The sequence below is a fragment of the Daphnia pulicaria genome, chromosome 1 (genome assembly GCF_021234035.1).
Source record: "Daphnia pulicaria isolate SC F1-1A chromosome 1, SC_F0-13Bv2, whole genome shotgun sequence".
Lineage (NCBI taxonomy): Eukaryota > Metazoa > Arthropoda > Branchiopoda > Diplostraca > Daphniidae > Daphnia > Daphnia pulicaria.
In genome coordinates, this window is record NC_060913.1 from 23,923,261 (window position 1) to 23,945,566 (window position 22,306).

Genomic DNA, 22,306 nt, shown 5'->3' on the forward strand with positions numbered 1-22,306 from the left:
AGTACTATACTCTGTACAATGTCGTCGAATAAAAACTTGGATTATTGATTTTTAACATTGAGCCCTAACCAACGATTCTTGCGCGAAATTTTTTAAATGAGGAGAGAAACCAAGGAAACGCTCTCAAACTTAATTCTACAGCTCAAAAAACCAAAGCCATACAGCTCGGTCAAATCATCCAGCCCTGAGTTAATGCAGGGACATCAATCGGCGAGCTGTTATTTTACAAATCATCTATGTTGCTGAAATTTACGGAGAAAGCTGCGGAAACATTAACGCAAATTTGAGTTAACTTTCAGATTACACAGCACGTGCGGTATGTTATAATAGAATTGAAATAGGACATTAGTATATACTTTGCATTCGTCAGCAAGTTAACAATCATGGTCAATAAGTTTCTGATCGTGTTCCTGGTGAACCCTTGTCATACCATTTTATATTAGCCAGTCTGCCGTATATGTTAGGTCATAGGTATAGTCAAGTAAAAACAAAAATGACATCAAAAACTTTTTCTTGATGAAAATATCAAAATAATACGATAGTATGTGTGCAGTTCTTTTGGAAGCTTCTGTACTTTCCCATTAAGTCATAGCGATATAAATTTTTATTTTTCGTGGAATTTTAGTTTTGCTAGACAAATTTTAGAATGCAAGAACATAAGAAAAATAACGCTTCTTTATACGTTCGGGTGAGACTAATTTAATTTTACTTACTGTTCAAAGTTTATTTTATTGTTTCTATAATGAATTGAAGCTGATGATTTGCAAACAGGAAAATTAACATTCTTTGCGCCAGCTGGTCCACTTAGATCCTAATAATGTTCAGAGTAAAGGACCAAAAACCCGTAAAGACACAATTAATGAATATTGAAGAAAAACATCACCTTGATGCAAGGAAGGCAAAAATAGTAACAAACTCGAGCGTAGCCCTCTTTCCTTTTTGCTGGACCCTCCTAAGTGCAGGCCTATGTGACGTAACCAAGAGACAAAAAATTCAACTCATATGATTTCTTTTTCATCGACATCAACATCCTCTTCTTCCTCACTAGCTTGTTCGCATCTTCATCATCAACACCCACTTCTTCCTCACATTCTTCTTTATCAAATTTTCCATTCACCCGTGAGATGTAATCTTGGAATTGTATTTCTACCAAATATTGTTTTGTATTGGTGAAATTTAAAAAACAAATAAAACCTGTAGTCAGCTGGACACATCGTTGTTAGAACTTTGAAACATATTTTCAAATCTTCAATCGCCGAATCAAGGGTTTTTTACAATTGCTATATCGGATGACTGCATAAGAGCTTCGTAAAGGTTTTGCTTAGCAGTAGAATATTTTCGATTTTCCTGGAAAAATACAAAATCAAATAATAATTAGTAAAAAATTCTTAGTAAAAGTAACAAATATTACCTTTGATAAATCTGTTTCGTTTTTTTTCAGTCTCATCCCAATATAACTGAATCCCACGCTGGTCAGTATAGCTATCTTCTTCATCTTTTTCCTCTTCTTCATCGACATCGACATCCTTTTCTCCCATACTAGCTTTTTCATCTTAACCATCAACACCCACTTCTTTCTCACATTCTTCTCCATCCAATCTGCCATTCACCCGTGAGATAATCTTGAAATTGTATCACAACCAAATATTGGTTTGTATGTTTGCGAAATTGTTAAAAAAATTTAAAACCTGCTATCACCTGGACACATCGTTGTTAGAACTTTGAAACATCTTTTCAAATCATCAATCGCTGAATCAATGTTTTTCTATACAATTGCTGTATCAGATAACTGCATGAAAGCTTCGTAAAGGTTTTGCTTAGCAGAATAATCTGTTTCGACTTTCATGGAAAAATACAAAATCAAAAAATAATTAGTTAACATGTTTTAGTAGAAGTAACAAAAATTACCTTTGATAAATATTTTTGCTCTCTTAGTCTCATTCCAATCCAAATGAATCCAACATTGGTCTGTATAGCTATCATCTTATAATCTTCTTCCTCATCTTCATCGACATCAACATCTTTTTCTTCCTCACTAGCTTGTTCATCTTCATCACCAACATTCGCTTTTTCCTCACATTCTTCTTCATCCAATCTTCATTCACCTGTGAGATGTGATTTTGGAATTGTATCACAACTGAATATTGTTTTGTATCTGCTCTTTGGTGGTGCCTCAATTAATCAAATATAATTTGACTTTCAGGCGCAAAAGTCATCAGATTATTCCAAAAGAACCGAATATGATAATCTTGATTATCATAGAATTTGCGAGAATTTGGACTATCCTATGGAAAAATCCAAGACAATCATTATTTGTAAAACTTTAATTGAAATAAATCATATACTTTTAGTAAATCATTATTTTATTATACTACGATGTAATATCTCGAATGATCATATCAGATATTGCATGGAATTTTTTCCAAATTAAAAATTAAGAGGCCATTAATTATTCAAGTTGTTTATAAATTTCGTGCTACTACAATTAATGATTTAATGATATCATTTGTCATTCTAACAGGTAATAAAGTGTGATTATAAAGATGTAACACTAAAATGGCAATGTAATACAAAAAGGCAGAAGCAATTAATTATAATTGTTTAAAATAAACTTATTGCTATCACGATTTCATCGAACTGGGAGAAAACAGCTCATTTTCACAGCCAAAGGAGCATATCGTGCCTTATGGATACCGAGCTGACGATTGCAAATCAATAAAGCCACTGCTATTGATGTGGTTATTATCAAACTCAATAGCCAGATCGTGTCTTGTTTTTCCAACAAAAAATGAAATTTGCATTTGGATTTGCGAAAACTTTTGGCGTGTCAAACAACGTTTGACAATCAAATCATCTGACGCTATGATCGTCGTCGGACCCAGGATCGTAATTCCGCAATCCAAGCTCGTGATCATTTTGCGCGGTTTGTAAAAACTGCAAAGAAGTGCGAATAAATTCACTAACTTGCACGGTGTCGAGTTTACTGGCCCAATGTATCCATTCATATCATTTTAACGCAACAAGGAGATTCCAAATTTTCACCAGACACAAAATGAACCCGACGTTCAAAAGACTTACAGGTGGAACACTTCAACAGGAAGACAAAATCTTTAGCTTCTTTTGTTGTTTGCCGTACTTTATTCAGCACCTTCTGTCGTTACACCGAGTTCAATGAAATATTTATTGTAATCTGACCAGCCGCCGCTGATTATCGTGCGCTCAGAGTGAATTTGCCAACCGAAGCGAATTTATTTTTCAGAAAGCTGGACACAATAATTTTTATATGCACAGCATGATTTATTTCCCCTTGATACTGCCATTCACCCGTGTCAGTAAGTCGTTATTTTTTCTTTTCTCTACTCTTATGTCAAGTTCAAATTGGTTGTCCAGATTATAAAACGCTTTGTAAAATGTTGTTTTCTGTTCGTGAAAAAGGCGTGTTATGACGCCATCTGACAACGGTTTACCCACTCCAGACCTAATCTAGAAAGCTTAACCTTACCTTTGACTATCATATAACTTCAGGAAGCCGAAAGGGTCAGGCTTATTCTTGAAGCCGTTTTGCTTCCCTTTCTCTATTTAAGGGCCCCGCCCGGGTAACCCCACAGAAACTAGTTCATTGTATACTGGCGATACTTAAAAAATTGGTTTTTCTTCAAAGATTCTATCGATATACATTAGTTCACCATCTGATTCCAGTTTTAATTATGCATTCAAGGATATAGTAAACGAGTCAGCTAAAGCGTTGACTGAGGATCTAGATGCTTAAATTCGATTCCCATGATAAGAAACGATGCTTTTTGACTCCGGCCCTACTAAACTTCTTTTAAACACGCAAAACTTGAAAGTTTCCTCCTGGAATTATACCACAGTCTTAAATCATACAATATGAAGCCAATAACCTGTAAGGACTCACGCGTTCCAGGCAGTATAAAAGCCCATTGTTTCCCTCCAAAAGGCAGTCTGCTCCGGACTCGCCTCTGGTTATATCCCTCTTAACTATTTATCTGTGGTCTATTGTGAAGTGTATGCTTTTACTGTATGTCTAGTGTTTAAGTGTAATACATAAGCGTCATCCTCTGATGATTACTTGTGTGTTCATTTAAGATAAAGGAAGTAAGGTCTCGAACGACCCTAACAAACCATTTCATATGGACTGTTATTTTTCTAGCAAGATAATATACATTTGAGAATCGGCTTTTCTCCATGATGCGTAAATGTTATGCAATTACTGGTAGTTCCTCCACGTAGCACAAAAGGAATTTTCTTTAATTTCTTTAATTGTCCTGTAAATTTTCCAAACATTTTATTTATGCCTTATCTCTTGGTTTGGTATTTGTACAGACTCTCCTTCAACAGCTCCGGACCATCAAATAAATTGATAGTGAATTGTCTTTCCATAAATTACCTTTCCAGGTATTGAAGAATAAGCGCATAAAAATTTGATCTGGTGCAGCTGCTGCTGTTGTTGTTGCTGCTGCAGTTGGATTATGGTCGGCGCCGATTGTTGTTGCTGCTGCTGTTGCGTCATAGGATCGTCACGAACATAGATGGTGTAGTCGCGACGATTATTCCTATCACGAAACAGTTGGTAGGACTTGGCCAACTCCATATCCAACGCGGTTAGTGGAACAAATCCAGGTGTGCCAGATGCTAGCTCACCTGGATTTTCCAACTTGACGATCGCTTGGTTGGGTATAAGTAAAGGCCCTCCTTCACCAGCTCCAAGAACATCCAATAGATTGATAATCAATGGATTTAGATTTCTAAAATATAGGCCTAAAACAGATGTTTATTTTAAAAGTTTTAATAATTATATTTTAAAAAATTACCTTTCCAAGTACTGAAGAATAAGCGCATCACAATTGCAGTTCTGCAACTCTTCCCATAAATTGTAGCCTAGTTCTCGTTGCTGGGATAATTTACCCATTTCAACAAATATTCTAGTTTCCCAGCAGCGTTATATCTGTAAAAGAAAATAATATTTAAAATTATTTTGCCACTGCCATCACACACCCCGTTATATAATCCCCCGTCATACTAGGTATCCCAACTACGGTCGTGTGTGATTGGCAAATCAGAAAATTTTTCCCAAAATAAAACAAAAAGGGAGTGAGCGAGAGAGAGAGGGAGAAAATACAGTCGCTCGTTTCACTGGCAATATAAAAAGAAGAAAAAAAAGTAGGAGAGGTGCCGTGCCGAGCAGTGCCGTGCGTGTTGCAACGGACAGGGGGGTTTGCTGGTAGACATGTAGGGGGGGGGGGGGGTAGGTGCGCTAACACAATACACACAAATTGCGTTTAGCTCCTATGGACGAGCTTAGTCGGTGAGTGAGAAAAAAAGAAGAGCACCAAAATGAAAGAAAAAAAGAAAAAAAAACGAACGAACGACGTCCAGTTCGATGGAACACATCACGCTGTTCGTTCTCTCTTGCCTCTCTTGCAATTCAAAAAAAACCTGGCCAGCCATGACTTGTATGGATATATACTGCTGTCCCGTGCTTCCATCCCCCCCTTTGAAAACAGAAAGAAAAAAAAAACTTTACGTGTAGTAGCTGCTCGGCACGAATATGACTGGCGAATGGCAATAACGCCGCAAAAGCCAGGTTCAATCGACCTCACCTCCCCTTAAAACTCTATGGTGGTAGTAGTACTACTACTACTACACTCTCTACGGTGTAGGAGGTATAGGAGCTACTACTACCGGGTAGTGTGTTCAAATATCTAAAAAAATAGGGAGGGGAGAAGAAATTTACTCCAACTTTTCCGTCCCTAGGACGTAAAAATTGGATGCCGATTTTACGACATAATAAAGAAATCCAATTGATATTCTCACATTAGTTCCAAAAAAAGACGAAAAAGTTTGGATAAAGGTAAAACAACTGCATATCCTATAGATTAAGCGTGCTTGCAGGGATAAATGCTATATGGATCTGAAGCTGCCTTAGGATCTAGGTCTGGATTTGAAAATAGATAAAGAAGTTTTTTTGTCTACTATATTTTTAAATATGAGACAGTTGTTAAGTAGGTAGAATATTAGGCATACACAGAAAAAACCTATATTCGTGATCATCGACAATTTTGGGGTCTATTTCATTTGTCATCAGGAAATAACAGCAAATCATCCCAAATCGAATATTTTTCCCAAAACTAGCTATAATAGTAAAGAAAAAACTCGATTTTGACAAATTTTGATTTGGTTTAAAACTACTTCATCAACCCAAAATTTCATGCATTTATTACGATAACTGTGTGGATATTGAAGAAAAATTCAAAATTATATTCAAAAGTGAAAATCTAACATATTTTCTTATCATGTTGGAGAATTTTCCTCTCACAATGCGCAAGATCATTGTGAATTAGTGTGGGAAAACTTTTTTTGCAATAAAAATAAAATATTGCTTTTATGTCTGATAGTTTGCAGAGGTAATGAAGAAACAACCAATAATACTACACAGTCTACCCTAGTAGTGTATCCCTAAAACTTTTCCATAAATCGTGCTAGAGCCCTTATCTCTTTATACTTATAAAGTTCCTTATGGTTGTGGATGAGTGTGAAATTATCTATTTTACATTAAAACAAAAAAATACTCTTTTTATATATTATCTTTCATGGTGTAAAAGAAAAAAAAATATTGCCCAAATGTGTATCCTTAAAAAAAATTCAGCTCTCGGCCTCATCTCATATCATCGCATTTTGGTTCAATCTATTGCATCAATGGATGTTAAGCTGTATCTGCATCTTGATCTGGGTCTAAAACTGACTCTGGATAGGTCATTGCCCATAATTTAGGTTTAAAAATAAGGCAGTTAATTGTTTAAATAGCAATATTAGGGTTATGTTCAAAAGAACCAGATATTCGTGATTCCCCCGTCAAATTTGGGCCCTTTTGACAAAGACCGACAAGAAATTGTAAGAATACTGATGGCCGACTTGACTAACAAAACTGGAAACATATGTATGTCTCATCTGATGTAAAAGACGGAACACATCAGGATTTTAGAGTTTTTTTCACTGCCTTGCACTGATCAGGCCTGGAGTGTCTTCACACTCCACTTTCATAATAACAAAACAGGAGGTTTCTTTGATTAAATACTAAGAACAGTGAAAAAATAGGTTGCCGTCAAAAAGAAAACGGACACCAAGCAACAAATGTGATAAAAATACGAGAGCCATAACCAGCGAAACCTACTCATGGAAGAAGATATAGCTTTTTTTGTTTACTTTTATTAGAACTTTTCCACTAAATAATTTGTGTTTCTTTTCAGATTCACTGGCTTAAACTCATCCCGCAACCCAAAAAATAGAGGAATGATAATGCAGTACATGTCAATTACATTTGCTTGCCGTCAGACTGTGATTGAAGGTGAATTGACCAATTACTCTAATCGTGGAGAAATTCCCTTATTTTGTTGACTTAAAAAATGTAGCTCTGATAAAGTTGTTTTTCTTTTTAATCGTCTGATTTTTTATGTTTTGTTTGTGTTATAATCAGATATTCACCCATTTTGTATCCAATTATTCAATGGTTCAAAATTCAAAGAAAACTTCGTCGTTAAATTGGGATACAAAATTGAACGATTAGCAAAACGTGACAAAGTCGAGCTCCTAGTTAAGTCTTCACATCGTACATTTTTTACTTTCATATTGCAAGTTACATCCGTGTTTATGCATTTAAGTAATTTTTGAGGGTGCTTTAATTGGCTGATGATGGCCTTCCTTCTTCTTCCCGCAATAAAGAAAATCCAACCTATTCCCCTACATAAAGGAAGAAACCCAAATCCCCTAGATTTCTTTATTTTGTTAATGTATTTGAGTAAACTATTTTTTCTGTGAGTATACTGAAGCCCATTTTATTATTTTCTAAAAAAAAATTTAGAAAAAATTTAGACTTGAGTTTGACCTTGAAAGAATGAGATTTTCACATTTCATCCACGTCGTTAATTTTCCAAACAAGTTTACTGTCCATACCAATGGAATTCTGAAGGGCAATCCTTTTTTACCAAATAGGCAAATACGAAATAGTTATAGTTATAGTCTACATAAATCACAACAAATTCTTAGATCATATTTGATATTGATGGTTTAAACATTTTTAATGGGTTGTCAGCCAGTTAAACCTGAATGATGACATTAAGTAAAAAGATAATTTTTACAGCAACAAGGAGATAGCCAAAAAACGCTGCTGCATGAAGGGTATAAATGAATAGGCGCAAGAGCATAGAACTGTCTGTAAGAGAAAGAAATGATTAGGCCAGGCTCAACTTTAAAGTTAAAATTATTAAAATACTCATTGGATTACTGATCCTGCTCTTCTCGGAAATCTCTAGTCCCAAGTACATGGCAAATTCATGTCTAGTACTAAAGAGACACCACTGCAATAATAAAAAAGTAAGTAATTGGAGGAAACCGCAATAACAAAAGCAGCAGCAACTGTTACTCGGCTTATCTTCCAATGTTGAGCAATCGTTTCGTCAGCAACCAGTCCCACCAGGTCATTTCATTTTAATAGATTTTTCAAAGGACTAGACTTAGCCCACAGCAACAACCTTCCTATCCCATTTGCGTTCAACGACCTACCAACAAATTCTAAACTAATAACTGCAGTCATGAATATTTGCTTGCTTGCCTGCTGGAATGGACTAAGGTATGTACAATAGGCACCAAAAGTGTCCGGACACCCGAGAGAACCTTACGGGAAACCGCTGTTTTCGCAAGGCGAAAAAGTTTCTGTAGGTTCTTCTGCTGCCGGGTCTACGGAATTGATTACTCTTCCCCCAGTCCCTACTAAACCCCTTTGTTTCAGAAAAAAGTGGGGGAGAGTAAGCAATTCCGTAGACCCGCCAGCAGTGCACGGCTCTCAGAAGTGGATTTTCATCATCCTTTCACGACCTTTTTCCCTTGGTACTGGTCACTGATGAGAGGAGACTTTGGCTTTCAGTGCTCACCACGGACGTGATTTTCATCAAGTCTAGTTATTACAAAAAGTTTACAAATGAACATCAATATTGCGATTAGAAAAAAAACAGCTTTATCAAATGTAAAACTTACTTGAACTATTGAAAAATTCAGTTTCGGCTACAGGGCCCTCGAATGTTACCCTGTAACCCTCCAAAGGGCGAGATTTGTACCTGACATCCGAAACTTTGAGTTTTATTGTGCCTAAAAAAATTGAAAAAAAATTAATTTTTTCAATTTCTTATTTTAATTTAATTAATTGAAAAATTTACCTTTTGCTGCTGTTGTGCAATTTGTGGAATTCAAGTTTTGTCTGGAAGTTGTGTGTTTTGGCGAAATATATAAGCTCGCACTTTTCCACATTGATAAAGGATCTTGTACATCCTAAGGTAGGCATCTATTACTGCCTTTTCCTTGATTTGATCAATCGATGTCACCTTATATGCTGTAGAACAAAAAAAGAAAGAAATTATTACAAAAAACATAAAACAAGCAAAAAAAATTAAGACTTACTTAATCCAAAATTTCCACCAGTAGGAGGAAGCAGAAATCGTTTCCTATTTTAAAACGTATCTCCGTTTTCTTCCAGCCTTTGTTTTTTATATAGTTATCCAGGGTCGGCTGTACTACGTGAGGGTATACCCCACCCCCTGGAAGTAGGGCTTTTCGGATGGAATTTGATATGCAGCAAAATTATTTCCAGGAAGGAAGTTCCTAAATATATATGACTAGAATGATATATGACTGACAGAATGATGATATGACTAGAAATATGTATGACTAAATACGTATGACTAGAATGACGTAATGACTAGAACCGGAGAATATAAAAAAATCATACCAAGACATTATGTCCTCGCGGAACAGAAACGAGATATACCAACGGAGACACACTTCTTTCGCCTCTTCGATGGTATTCCTAAGTGCAGATTAATTTTTTAATTCATCACCTATGAAATTAAAAATAATTAAAGTAAATTAAATCTAAAAAAATTGAACGTAAAAATACCATAAATTTGAAGTATAACACGTTGATTTACATTTTCATAACGCTGATGGAATTTATATGAAGTTCCCAGATGCTGTGTAAAAAACACAAAAAGCTTTTGGCTGTATGTGTTTCCTCCCCTGGACATTTCGCTTGTAGAAAAATCAACAAACTGTCGAATGAAAATTAAAAATTGAAAGTCACGTTACCGTGTTTTTTTACAAGAAGTCAAAGAAAATTAAATTAAATAAAAATTAAATTCAAGAAAATTTTTTTCAGGTCGACAATAATAGAAAGGAAAAGGGGGCTTCATGGGGTGACCAGGTGAGCTGCAAGGGCTTATAAGGTCAGCAGGGCATGACGGGTGCAGTTGTAGGAGGGACAGAAACGACGGGGCTCACGACATTCTTGACCACTGGGGAAACGCCTAGACGTCTATAGGCGTGTGTTTGGCCGAGCGACTAGGGGACGAAGAAATTACCACCCAGTTGGTTTGGAATGGATGTGGTAGCTGTGGAGGATGGGAATACGCAGGAAGAACTCGTCAGGCGGAGTAAAATCGACCACCTGTGTGTACATAGTTGTTCGGAGGGAAATGTATAACAATTGGATTCAGAAATGACTTGGAATTGGGCGCTGAATTCAGAATTGGGCAAATCGTCGATATTTTAACAGTAAAACTAAATTGTAAATTTCATTTTTTTTTAAATTAACAAATTTGCCACAAATCCATATTGAAACTTTTATTTTCAATAAATCTAGTGACTGCAAAAGAATTGACAGAAACGAACATCAGCACCGGAAATTTGTCAACGGAACTAAAAGGTGGACTAAATCGAAAATATAATAGTAAAACGGAAGTGGCAAAACTAAAAGAATTTTTAAGTTACAATTAATTTGTTTGTATAGTTGCATCTTTTATTTAATGGAATGAAATGGTTCAGCAACTTTAAGTCATTCGAAAGGCATACTAAAGTCTAAATTGAACTCATTTGCAGCAACACAAAAGGAGATGGAGGCCACCAAAAGGGCATTGCAATAAACTAGGATCGAACTGCGTGACACGAACTCCATCGTCAATGATCTGTCGGAGAAATTAAACGGTAAAATTCTGATAAAGAAAAGGATAAGTTGAAGAGAGATTCGACGAAATCATTTTGATTTTCTTTCCACAGCCAGAACTATGGCAATAGCTGACATTGGTAAAATGCCTACCTCTTGTGAAGATCTTAATCGCATGGGACACGAAATCAGCGGAATCTTTTTGGTGAAAGGATCGAAAAAGATGGGAGCGGTGTATTGCAACTTTGACTTTTAAAGTGGAAATTGTTAGAAATTTCATTCCAACCTATAACGTTAACTAATCAATTAATTTTCAATTGACAGACAAGCAAAAATGGATCGGATACGCTGACGTCAAATCCCATCCCGTCCATTTCTACGTCCAGAGGAATTCAACATTTGAAACCAATGGGACCCCAGTCCCGTTCGATTTGGCGTGGGTGAATGAAGGAAACGCCATGAATTTAACTTCGGTAGTTTTCACGGCACCGCGTACGGGAACTTATTTCTTTTTCTTCACGGGAGTGGCGACATTTCCAGTTTCGGCAGGTCGTGCTCAGCTTGGTCTTCACCTGAACGGAGGTGAAATCAGAAAGAGTGTGATTGAAAAGGCAAATGTCCTCCTTCGTCAGTGGAGTGTCTTGTCACTCCAGTCAACGCTGAGCTTGAAATCGGGTGATCAAGTTTGGGTGCAGATGGATGTCACATCGTGGTTGTACATGTACGACAGCAGTGACCATCTGACACATTTCACTGGGTTCGTGTTGGACGAGGAAATTGTAGAGTCCATTTGAGAATTTTTCGTTTTTGTTTTTAATAGTTCTAAAAGCGCAAAATGGGAATAAACTAATACTGACTCGCAAATTCATTTTCTTAATAGAAAAATGCGAGGTATAGTTAAGGGAAAAGAAGAAAATGAATTTTACTCATTTAATTTTGGGATGGGATATTCTCTCCAAAACGTTTGCCTATTTTTCTAGTAGCTATAATGGATTGAAAAATCAATCACTTCTTTGTTTAAGAATGGGATTTTTTTTCTACTGCATGTGCATAGCATTTGTAGTTGAGTATTCGTGCAGAAAAATTCACGGCTTTTTTTTCAAAAATAAACGAAAGAAAATGAAAACTCGTGTTGATTGCCAGATCTAAGAATTTTTTTTAATTGCTTATCGCCTGTAGAAATTAATACGAAAATAAGTTATGTGGAAAAACATTTTATTTCTACGAAAATAACAAGATTATTAATGTGTCTTGCGGAGTCAATGTCAACACATGAGACATGACAACCGAGACCGAGCGTAGTCTGCTCTTGCATTCAAAAGTAAAACAAAACCTTTCACTTTCTTTTACAAATCCGTAGGGTGTTTATCTATGCAGTGAAGCATTTGACGGCGGACTTATATATTTTATATAACTCAACAAATTTATCAAAGATTAACGAGACATTCAAATCTTAGCATTTCTTCAATTCTACAAATCTCTGTCAAGTTCCTCAACTGGAATTGACTAACAAACTGACAAAGACAAGACAAATCAGTACAATTTACCAATTTAACAACATGACTGACAGTCAAACACGGCAGATTGAATTAAGTGGGGACATTACAACAAATGAAAATGAACCCACAAAACAAGTCACTGATACTGCTCCTGATGTTGTGCTGCTTTGTGAAGGGGAAAGAATCTCATGTCATAGAGCTGTTTTGGCCAAAGAAAGTTCTTATTTCAGTGCTATGTTCAGCTCAAGTTTTGCAGAAAAAGATGAACGGTCCATCACTATTAAGATGTGTAGAAGCAACAACATGCCATTCCAATACCGCTTGTCAATTACTATTATTTTTTTTTAGGATGTAGATGGTTTTATGCTTCGTATACTTGTAGATTTATCCTACGGCTATCCATTGCAGCTGGAAGATGAGAAAAGGATGCTTAAACTTCTTGAGACAGCTTCAATGCTGCAGGTATTAATGCATAGGCTTAATACTGCTTATTGTGAATCCTTTCAAATATTATGGTGTATTGATTTGCTTTTATCCATTAACAGTTTCTTGAAGTTCAGACCATGTGTGTGCAATTCTTACTCCATACTTTGAACGAATCAAATGCCCTAGAGCTCTTTGTATTGGGTGACATGATTGGAGTACCTGAACTTGAAGTGAACACTTTTTATGGTGTCATCCTGGGACTGGGCATCGTTCTTTTAATCATCATTGCAGTTGTGGCCGTTTACGTTCAACGACAAGTTAAGAAAAACCGATCTTCTAAATAGATGTAATGCATGTTTGTTGCTATGTCGTTAATGTTTGATCAGAGATACATATTTATCGAGGCCCTGATACTGATACGAAAAAGAAACTTAAAATTTCTTTAGCGTTTCCCATTTTGAAATTGAAATGCGTGAAAACAACAACCATTTTTATGTAAACAGCACAAATTGGATAGATAAAATCTTTGTCGGAGGCTATTTTAAAATTGAACCAGAAGAGGAGGTCTAAAGTTCTAGAATAATAGGTACACTTTTGTTCGGGATTTGACCTGGAAATTGAGTCCAGAAGGGATAATTGTTAATTCGTTTAGTGATAATTTGAAGGCGGAAAATTCCGAATCGAAGAGCATGGTTGACAACTGCACCGGATGATTGGATGCATGTGATGCGCGAACATGTTACCCAGCATGTACTCTACGCATGCCAACGACTTAAACTTTGATTTGCCTTGTAATCCATACTATGCTGCTCATTTGACAATCACGTTGTTAGTCTCAGAAACGGAGAGTATGGTTCCATCAATAAATCCTTATCGGGCTATAGGCTAAGAGATGGCCAACTTTTTTAGAGACGAACAAATGCCTGGCGAATGGTCTTGCGTGATGCACGAAAAAAGAGAGACATACGAACCGTGAATTAATTCCTCATCTCCGAAAATTAAAGGTGCATTATAATTAGATTGAAAACAATTTCCTACTTCTTCTTTTACCTCTTTGGGCATGACTGTGACTGTGACAGCTAGACGGCCCCTTATACTCCTCTAATACTCCAAATACAAATTTTACCTGCAGCAAGCGCTGTTTTAGATGTCCGTAATTCCTGGGCAACATTTACATTTTACAAAACGGAATTAGTACTCAATACTCATTAATCAAGTTGTATTTAACAAGTTGTATCTGAATTGGGAGTTAGAGTAGGTTTTATGAAAAGTAGAGGTATGAAAAACAGTTAGAGTAGGTATTATGAAAATAGAAGAAAAATAGGGAACGAGAGAGACAATAAAGCCAACTAAGTTGAAGGAGGCCATGGATGATGAAGCGATAAGATGACGGATAATTGCGTTATGGTGGGAGACATAAAACTTCACACACAAACTAGATAAAGAAAAGTAGAAGAAGAAATGTCTACACCTCCTTGACACAACAACGACAATCGGCAATGCTTGTCGAAAAAGTTAGTTTTCAGGTGTTGTCTTTTGCTTTTTCCTTGCTTGATGTGTTCGTATTAGTCTTGTTCCTGAATCTAAATTATAAAATATAAAAAAAAATGAGAACTTTTAAGAAAATATTTAGGAAATGTAGTTACCTTGTGACATTCCAATGTATCCCTCAATGGTTGCTTCTGTCGTATCTCGGAATCCCACAAAGTCAGTTCGCACAAGGGGTTCAGTTGTTTCTATGAAATCTTCACCCGTGAATAATGTAAAATTAGGCACAACACCTTCACTGTTCGTTACATAAACACCATTTGTCATAAAAACAACGGATGATGGCATAATCCCTCCCCTTTCTAAATTCCTGAAATTTCTGTACTGTAATTATTTAAAGAATTACATTAATTAAAGTTATAAACAAAAATAAATTATTATTTTTAATTTACAAGATTTGCCACCTTCCCAGTAAGCTCACCGGGCGAATTCGTCATATATCCAAACATAGACGTGGATGTTCTATGATAAAAGAAGATGTCAGATATGTGACTAGCAGGAATTCGTTCTTCATGATGTTTCTTGCGCACATGTGTGTCACTGTCTTCAAGTAGGGATAAAGAAGAGCCATTATGGCCTATTTGCGCAACGATGTGAATATCGTAATCCAATCCCGTTTTCATCTTCAGGAAATCCAAAATTTTTCTAGGAAACATAAATAGGATAAAATTAAAAATCTATGGTTAAAGAATAGATTTTATTATGCAAATTTTTATAATTTTCCCCTATTTATTTAAAACGAATCCGCCCATTCACTAGCCGGAATTGTCGTCTAACCGCTACATTTTTTTATGGCTCCGCCTGCCATTACGGGCTATTTCGACAAAGACGACAACGACAGACCTGACGACGGGCAAGTAGGGCTGGAAGACGAGGACAAGCAAATTTTGCTGGAAATCTTTAGCCACCATCCGTCTTATGCGAGTCAGGCTGGTCTGATGTACCGTCGACTCTTCTCCGCCACCTCGAGCGACGACGAGGTGGACGTGGATGAGGAGGACATGAACAACAAAACTAGGGCGATTTGGAGAGCGAAATGGATTTGGATCAAGTGGTCTACATTCTCATTCAGTCGAAAACCTCCAACGAAGTTAGAGAGAGACGGACGGACCCACACATACTGGGCGAATTTCTTCTCCCCCCCACCCACCATGGGATTTTTTCAATTTGTTTTCTTATTCTTTTTTTCTTTGATTGTTTTCTAGATGTCCAATTGGGAAATGGACCAAAATTGGACAAATAGGAAATGAATGATTGAATTTTTGGCATGAATAATTTCCTGCTTGTTGTGTGTTTTGGCAGGTGCAAGATGTTACTATGGGCTGCATCTAGCACTTTGTGCGCAAACTTTTGGCCGTCCGAGTGTTGCCCGCCCTCCTTGATAGGCCGCGTCTCATATAAATCCCCAGTTTGTAAGAATGTCCTTTCCTTTTCTTCTTTTTCCCCTTCCTTCTTTAGAAAATAAAAATAAGAAGACCCCAAAAAATCGGAATGCTATCAACCCCGCCGTCCGCCCAGGGGGAAATGCTTGTAAATGTCGTTTGAAATGTCGTGAGAAATGCGCAAAGCTATGCACTTTGCCAGTCTCGTCAGAGGGGTGGGTCGATGGAATGAAAAATGAAAAGAGGGACGATTAAGAGCAGCAACCAGTGGGTGAGAGAGAGAGTGAGACCTGACATCTACGAATAGAGAAATCAGTACCGCAGTCATTTTTTTGTAGGGACCGGGCAGCAGCGGCCGAAAAAAGAACGATCAACAAGAATGACAAAAAAGACGAGCAACATCAACGCCACAACAACAATGCAAAGTGGAGTTGAATGCCCAAAAATTCCGCACGTACACAAAAACAGAAAACTTGTCTCTAAGATTGTTGTGTCGTTGGCCATAGATCAATTAAATTGCAACGAATTTGTACAAATAGCGAGAAATAGTGACAAGTGGCGCCAATCGACCACACCCAAAAAAACCGAAAGAAGAAAACAGAAAATTAATTTACCTTTGATTTTCTTTGAAGCATATCCTCATGTCGTCATATATTTTCTGCTTAATTTCTCGACCATTGGAGGAACGTGAGACGAGAACCACTACGAAAATCGGTCTGGTTGAAATTATTGGGCTCAGTTGCAAATTCCATTGATTTCTACGTTGAGTCATAGGTGGTCCAGTGCGTTCACAGGGATCACACTCGAGTGTATCCATTTTGAGGGAGTGTACTGATCCTTGATGTCCAGGATTCTGACAATTCAATCCAGGTTCTTCGGCATTTACGTTTATTTTCGGTATCATGCCATTTGTTACTTCCGTGTAACCACTATTTTTTTTCGGCAAACGGTGCAGAACTCCATCGTCATCTTGCACTGAAAAATTTAAAAAAAAATAAGAAATATATGCTGTAATGATGCAGCGTCGGAAACAATAAATTTAAAAGAAATGATTGTCAAAGAGAATGATGTATTAGCTTTGATGATGTAAATTAGCTTGAAAAATAAAAACTGTTGACAGTTCCATTTTTTGTGCGTTGCCGACAGAAAGGGGGCACATTGTGCAGCGCGGAATGCAAGACAAGTAGTAAACAACCAATTACAAAGACTCTGCATCAAAGACTTTATTTTTATAATATCCCTTTTCTAACACGATTGAATCATAATGGCTAACGGGTCAATACTAATCCGAGAGTTCAGAGGAGTTTTTACTCATTATTATTCAAGATAATTTTATAACAAAAAAGAACCTCGCCAGTCATGAACGTATTGGATTTGCTCGTCTTTGTCCATTGCACAGCAGATATCCAGTGATTTGGTTTTACGCCATTGCTGATGTAAATTTTTTATTATATTAAAAAAAGGAAAACTTTATGTTAGTTTGCAGAGGTTCATAGACTAATAATAATATGAGATTCCCCCTCGCCCTGCCGAAAATTCTATTTCCATATATATTACTTCTATCAAAGGCATTTGGTTGGATAGAAGGGCGAAAGATTTGTGAGGATAGATTAGAAAGGCGCTTTGTGAAAAAGATGTGTTATATAGAACGGCGCCGGCAAATGAGTGCACACGACTTTTTTCCGCTCTCGCCTCCGTTATTTCGCGCCCAGCCTATAGATCTGCTGGGATATTTATTATACCTTATCGTTGCAACGAAAGAAGAAGAAAAAGGTTTTTTTTAGGTTTTGTGGGAGTGTCTTAAAGGCATCGTGTAAAATTTTCTCCTCGATTTTTTATTATTTAAATAAACAGTAATATTTTGTTGAGGAATGGGTGGGGTGGGGGCACTGCCTGATAGAAAAGTGGGCGTAACCGACGAGTGGAAACAAAAAATTGAGCGGGAATGAGCTTGAACAAACATCATTCATATGACTTGGCAACATTGCTCCCAAATCACAGCAGACAATCAACAGCATAGACTTAGAGTGTGTGTGATGTTCAAGTGCCTTGTTATAAAAATAAGAGAAATTGTGAGCTGTGAACTTCTTAGTTGTTTGACAGCTCTGTCCCAAGTGTAGACAGAAGTTAGTTGCTAACAGACAAAATAATTTCTATCATATTTGTTTTCAATTGTAAATAAGTTCTTTCTTTTGTACAGACATAATGGCCACCTATAATGGCCATGCTGATTCCAGAATTGATCACAATGATCGCTATTTCAAATACTTAGTGGTGGACCAAAATGACTCCATTGACTCAACCACCCAAGCTGAGTGGGCCCAGAAAAAACTGATATGGATCCCCCACGACCACTTTGGATTTGTCTCAGCTTCAATCAAAGGAGAAAGAGGAGACGAGTTTGAAATGGAAGTCATGGCAACTGGAGAACGCTGCCATGTGCCAATGGAAAGCTTGCAAAATATGAATCCACCCAAATTCAACAAGGTGGAAGACATGGCCGAGCTGACTTTCCAGAATGAGGCCTCAATCCTCTACAACATCGAGGAACGCTATCACTCTAGACTAATCTACGTAAGCATACCAATTAATTTAAACGCATCAGTTCTGCTAACTCTTTAGTTGATTCTCAAGCTCTGTACATATAACATTTAAGAACAAATCAATCTAGACGCACTGTAAGATTTCATTCATTCACTTCTCTTTGAAAGTAAATTTTTTTTTCTGCATGGAGAGACAATCGAATATACTCTACACACAAACAAGTGTAAAATAATGTAAACAATTAAAAAAGATGAAAAAGAAAAGAAGAGTAAAAAATGAATTTTGTGTCAGTGTCTGTGTATCCATGAGAGCAATTCTTGTTGTGGTAATGACCTCTAGTGGTTGTGCTTTCATCACAGAGAGAGAAAATCTCATGACCTTCGTTCATCATCACGGCAAACAAAAATTTTATTTTTCTACCAAAGATAAACTAAAAACAAATTTTTTTTTAAATAAAGCTAATTGGGAAATATTACTTGTTACCCGAATTATTAATCACATTTATCTTAAAATTTCTTGGTTTTTATATACAGACATACTCTGGCCCGTTTTGCGTGGTAGTCAACCCCTACAAGAAACTGCCCATCTACAAGGAGAAGATCATTAATTTGTACAAGGACAAGAATCGAAACGAAATGCCTCCACATGTCTTCGCCATCACCGATACGGTTTTGTTGAGGAATGAAAATGACTTACATATCTTGTCGAATTTAACAGCCATGGAACTTTGGTTATCACTTTCTGTATTTACTAATGCTCGATTCAACAAGTCGAGCCCTGTGGTACTAGCTACTGAAGTTTTTCTCTCAACTTGTTTTGCTGCAGGATTGCAAATTCTTTTCCAGTGCTTTTCCATTATTCACAAACGAAAATACAAACGCAATGTTGTAAACACGGAGAAAATAGGAATTTCACGTGGCATTAATTATTTCTCGCACGCACTACTAACACTGAGGCAAAACTGATCCACACTCGAGGAAATGTATGAAAACTTTCATGCCCATCCCCCTTTTTCTTCATTATTGGCGCCAAAAATGACGTTCTTCACCGTGTTGCCATATATCTTCTATTCACTTTGATTAGTTTTTATTCCTTCATTTGTCTCACCATTCCAACACTCTACTTCTCCACACACCCGCCGTGGCGCTTATCTTGTTTTATGTTTTTCTTAGTATATTCACATATGGGCAGAGGTGGCTCATTTAAACTATTCATTTAGTAGATATTGCACCTTTTATTCTTTAATTCTTGTTAACAACATGTTTTTCTGTGGGATACGCTTTGCTGTGGGATACGCTTTGTTGTGGGATACGCTTTGTTGTGGGATACGTTTTGCTGTCATTTTATATAGGAAAGCGTGTTTGACATGTGTTTGATAATGTGATGATATCACATTTATTTATATTTGTGGGATACGCTTTGCTGTCCTGTATACCTGTCCTGTATACCTGTCCTGTATACCAAAGCGTATGGAATACGCCTCGCTACAGCTCAGCCTCTTACTTCCCGAGCACAAAACCTCGAGACCTTCACAAGTTTTGTCAAAGAAAAATGAACGCCAAAAATAAGAAATATACAACTGAATTCTGCAGCAGGCACCATTTCCTTCATAAATACTTAAAAATAGTATTTCCCAACAACGTTGCTACTCAAACATTTAAAAAAACGAAAACCACGCACAAGTCTGTGCAGGAAGGCTTTAAAATCTAAAAATTGAGTTTCTGTTATGTTTCTCCGTAACGCGCAAACTCACGAAGCAAGAGAGCAGAGTGCACGCATAACAGCACATAATATAGGCTACCCTCCCGCCAGATTCATCCTCTTCGGACGAGGAAAGTGAAAGAGGAACGTCCGTTTTCTTTAGGAGTGCAAGGAGTTGAGTCGATACTCACTATCCAAATTAAAACCAAAGTCATTAACGAACTGATCAATGACCAATAGAAAGTAAAATACAAATTTTGAAATGAACTTTAGTGTCAGCAGCAGCAGTGGTCGAGAGGATATTGTTCTCACCGAGACTGGCCAAGTGTTTAATCCAATCGACATAGACACTATCTTGTTCGTCGGATACATCGTCTGCTGTTGCATCGGAATTCCACTCAACATGTCCATCGCAATCACAATCATCCGCTTTCGTCGGTTTCACAGAAAGCCCCGAAACATTTTCCTGCTGGGCATCATCTTCTCCTACCTCGCCTTTTTCATTCCGGCCGTCATTAAATTAATTTACTCCGGATTCTACCCGGATGAATCCCTGTGCCGGATCTACGTTTCCGTCGTCGGTGTGCCGCAAGGATTACTTTCGGTCAACATGCTCCTAGCCCTGGCCGACCGATACTTAGCTATTAATCACCCCTTGTTGCATCGAGAAAAGATGACGGTCCGTTTCGCTACTATCGCCATTCTCCTCAGCTCAATATCCACCGTGTTCTGTCTAAAATTTGTCTACATCGCCGGATTGGCTCCTCTCCGTTGCGAGGTGTGGCTCGTTCACGCCAAAATCATTTTGCTGATCCTGACTCTTCTCTTCCTATTGTGAACCGCATTGAATTTCATCGTTTATCGACAGACAAAAATTTTACTCTCCGAGTCTCGGATGATTTGCCCGTCGGCTGACGACGGTCGCCACCACATCGTCACAGTTGATGGCCAACAAATCGAGTGGATTGAACTGGCCACTATCGCCAATGAATCTTCAAACACGGGAATGTCAACTTCCGTTACGAACGATAATTCAACCACCACGACCGCTAGGTCGATATCCATTCACGTGAACCGACGAAAATTCGGTCAAATGGAAATCGAAGCAACTTGCACTTTGATCACGGGAGTCACTTCGCTCGTCGTCACGTCTTTACCGCCGACCGTTTTCGTGTCTTCTTTTCTGGCCTGTCGAATCATCAGCCAGACCGACTGCAGTCATTTCAACTGGCTGGCGCCGTACATGATCGAACTGGGTCTCATCAACATCGTTTTCAGCCCGTTGATATTTATTAAAAGAAAAGTTTACTGGGGGGGGGGGCCGTGCTGTGACAACCCGCGAGTGTAAACAACAACTCTTTCCAGCGCGGGAAAGAGTGATGTGACGACAAATCCTATCCCGCTATATCTCATCAACTATCAAACAATCAAACAGGAAACAAAACCGAATTGATTTCGTTTTCTTAAAATAATGATTTCCCTTTTGAATTTTCACAAGAGTTTTGGCTGCGTGTGTTCCGTTACTACGGAAAGTGTTCTCGTAATTAAATGTACTTGAGAAACGGTAAAGTTATCAGCACATATAAAAAATCACGAAGAGATTAAAATCAACTGCACAGATTATCAAACATTTTTAGAAAATTACGGATCATCGTTTGCTGAATAATTGACACTACAGGAAACAAAGTTCCATCCTATATAAGTAATTGAAAACGATCGCCGCCGAGGAAATAATAATCTCTCACGTAGACAGGATTACAAAAATAAAAATTCAATGCAATTTTCGTTGCTAATAAGGCAGGAATGATAAAACGCAACAAGTGTCGGGCCGAAAAGAATAAATTTTGAAATCCTAAAAGATCTTCGTTATACGTCACTTGCTATATATATATATATTTGCTTCCAAGTATAGAAGCGTATAGAAGCTGTCAGACTGAGAAGGAATCACGTTGCCATGACTAAAATAATCCGTATATAACATTAGATTGGCGCCCCACATAGCCGCGGTATATCGGGAGCTTCGAATCATTTCAAATGTTAGTTATCGACCGCTTTCATCCATGCAGGGCTATAACCCCCATAATCACAATATGGATCCTTGCAAAGAATCCCAACCAAACTATTCATCGATTTTTTCTTACGTCCTAACCCGAGTAATATGAAAATTCAAACGGCATTGTATGGTCAACTTACTTTTG

At 37.4% G+C, this 22,306-nt stretch overlaps 1 protein-coding gene and 1 pseudogene across 1 annotated transcript; both read left to right on the forward strand.

The window, feature by feature from the left end:
• Positions 1-10,444: 10,444 nt before the first annotated feature.
• LOC124315025 lies at positions 10,445-12,071 on the forward strand (annotated as a pseudogene).
• A 335-nt stretch (positions 12,072-12,406) lies between these two features.
• LOC124315101 (kelch-like protein 30) lies at positions 12,407-13,277 on the forward strand. The gene is made up of 3 exons (XM_046780539.1): positions 12,407-12,790; positions 12,854-12,969; positions 13,053-13,277. The coding sequence occupies exons 1-3, from the start codon at positions 12,568-12,570 to the stop codon at positions 13,275-13,277; spliced, it is 564 nt and encodes a 187-aa protein (XP_046636495.1). The 5' UTR covers positions 12,407-12,567.
• The last annotated feature ends 9,029 nt before the right edge of the window (positions 13,278-22,306 follow it).

Coding starts and splice junctions, on each gene's coding strand:
- LOC124315101 (XM_046780539.1), top strand. CDS start 12,568: ATGACTGACAGTCAAACACGGCAGATTGAATTAAGTGGGGACATTACA. Junction 12,791..12,853: donor TGAACGGTCCATCACTATTA/AGATGTGTAGAA, acceptor TTATTTTTTTTT/AGGATGTAGATGGTTTTATG. Junction 12,970..13,052: donor AGACAGCTTCAATGCTGCAG/GTATTAATGCAT, acceptor ATCCATTAACAG/TTTCTTGAAGTTCAGACCAT.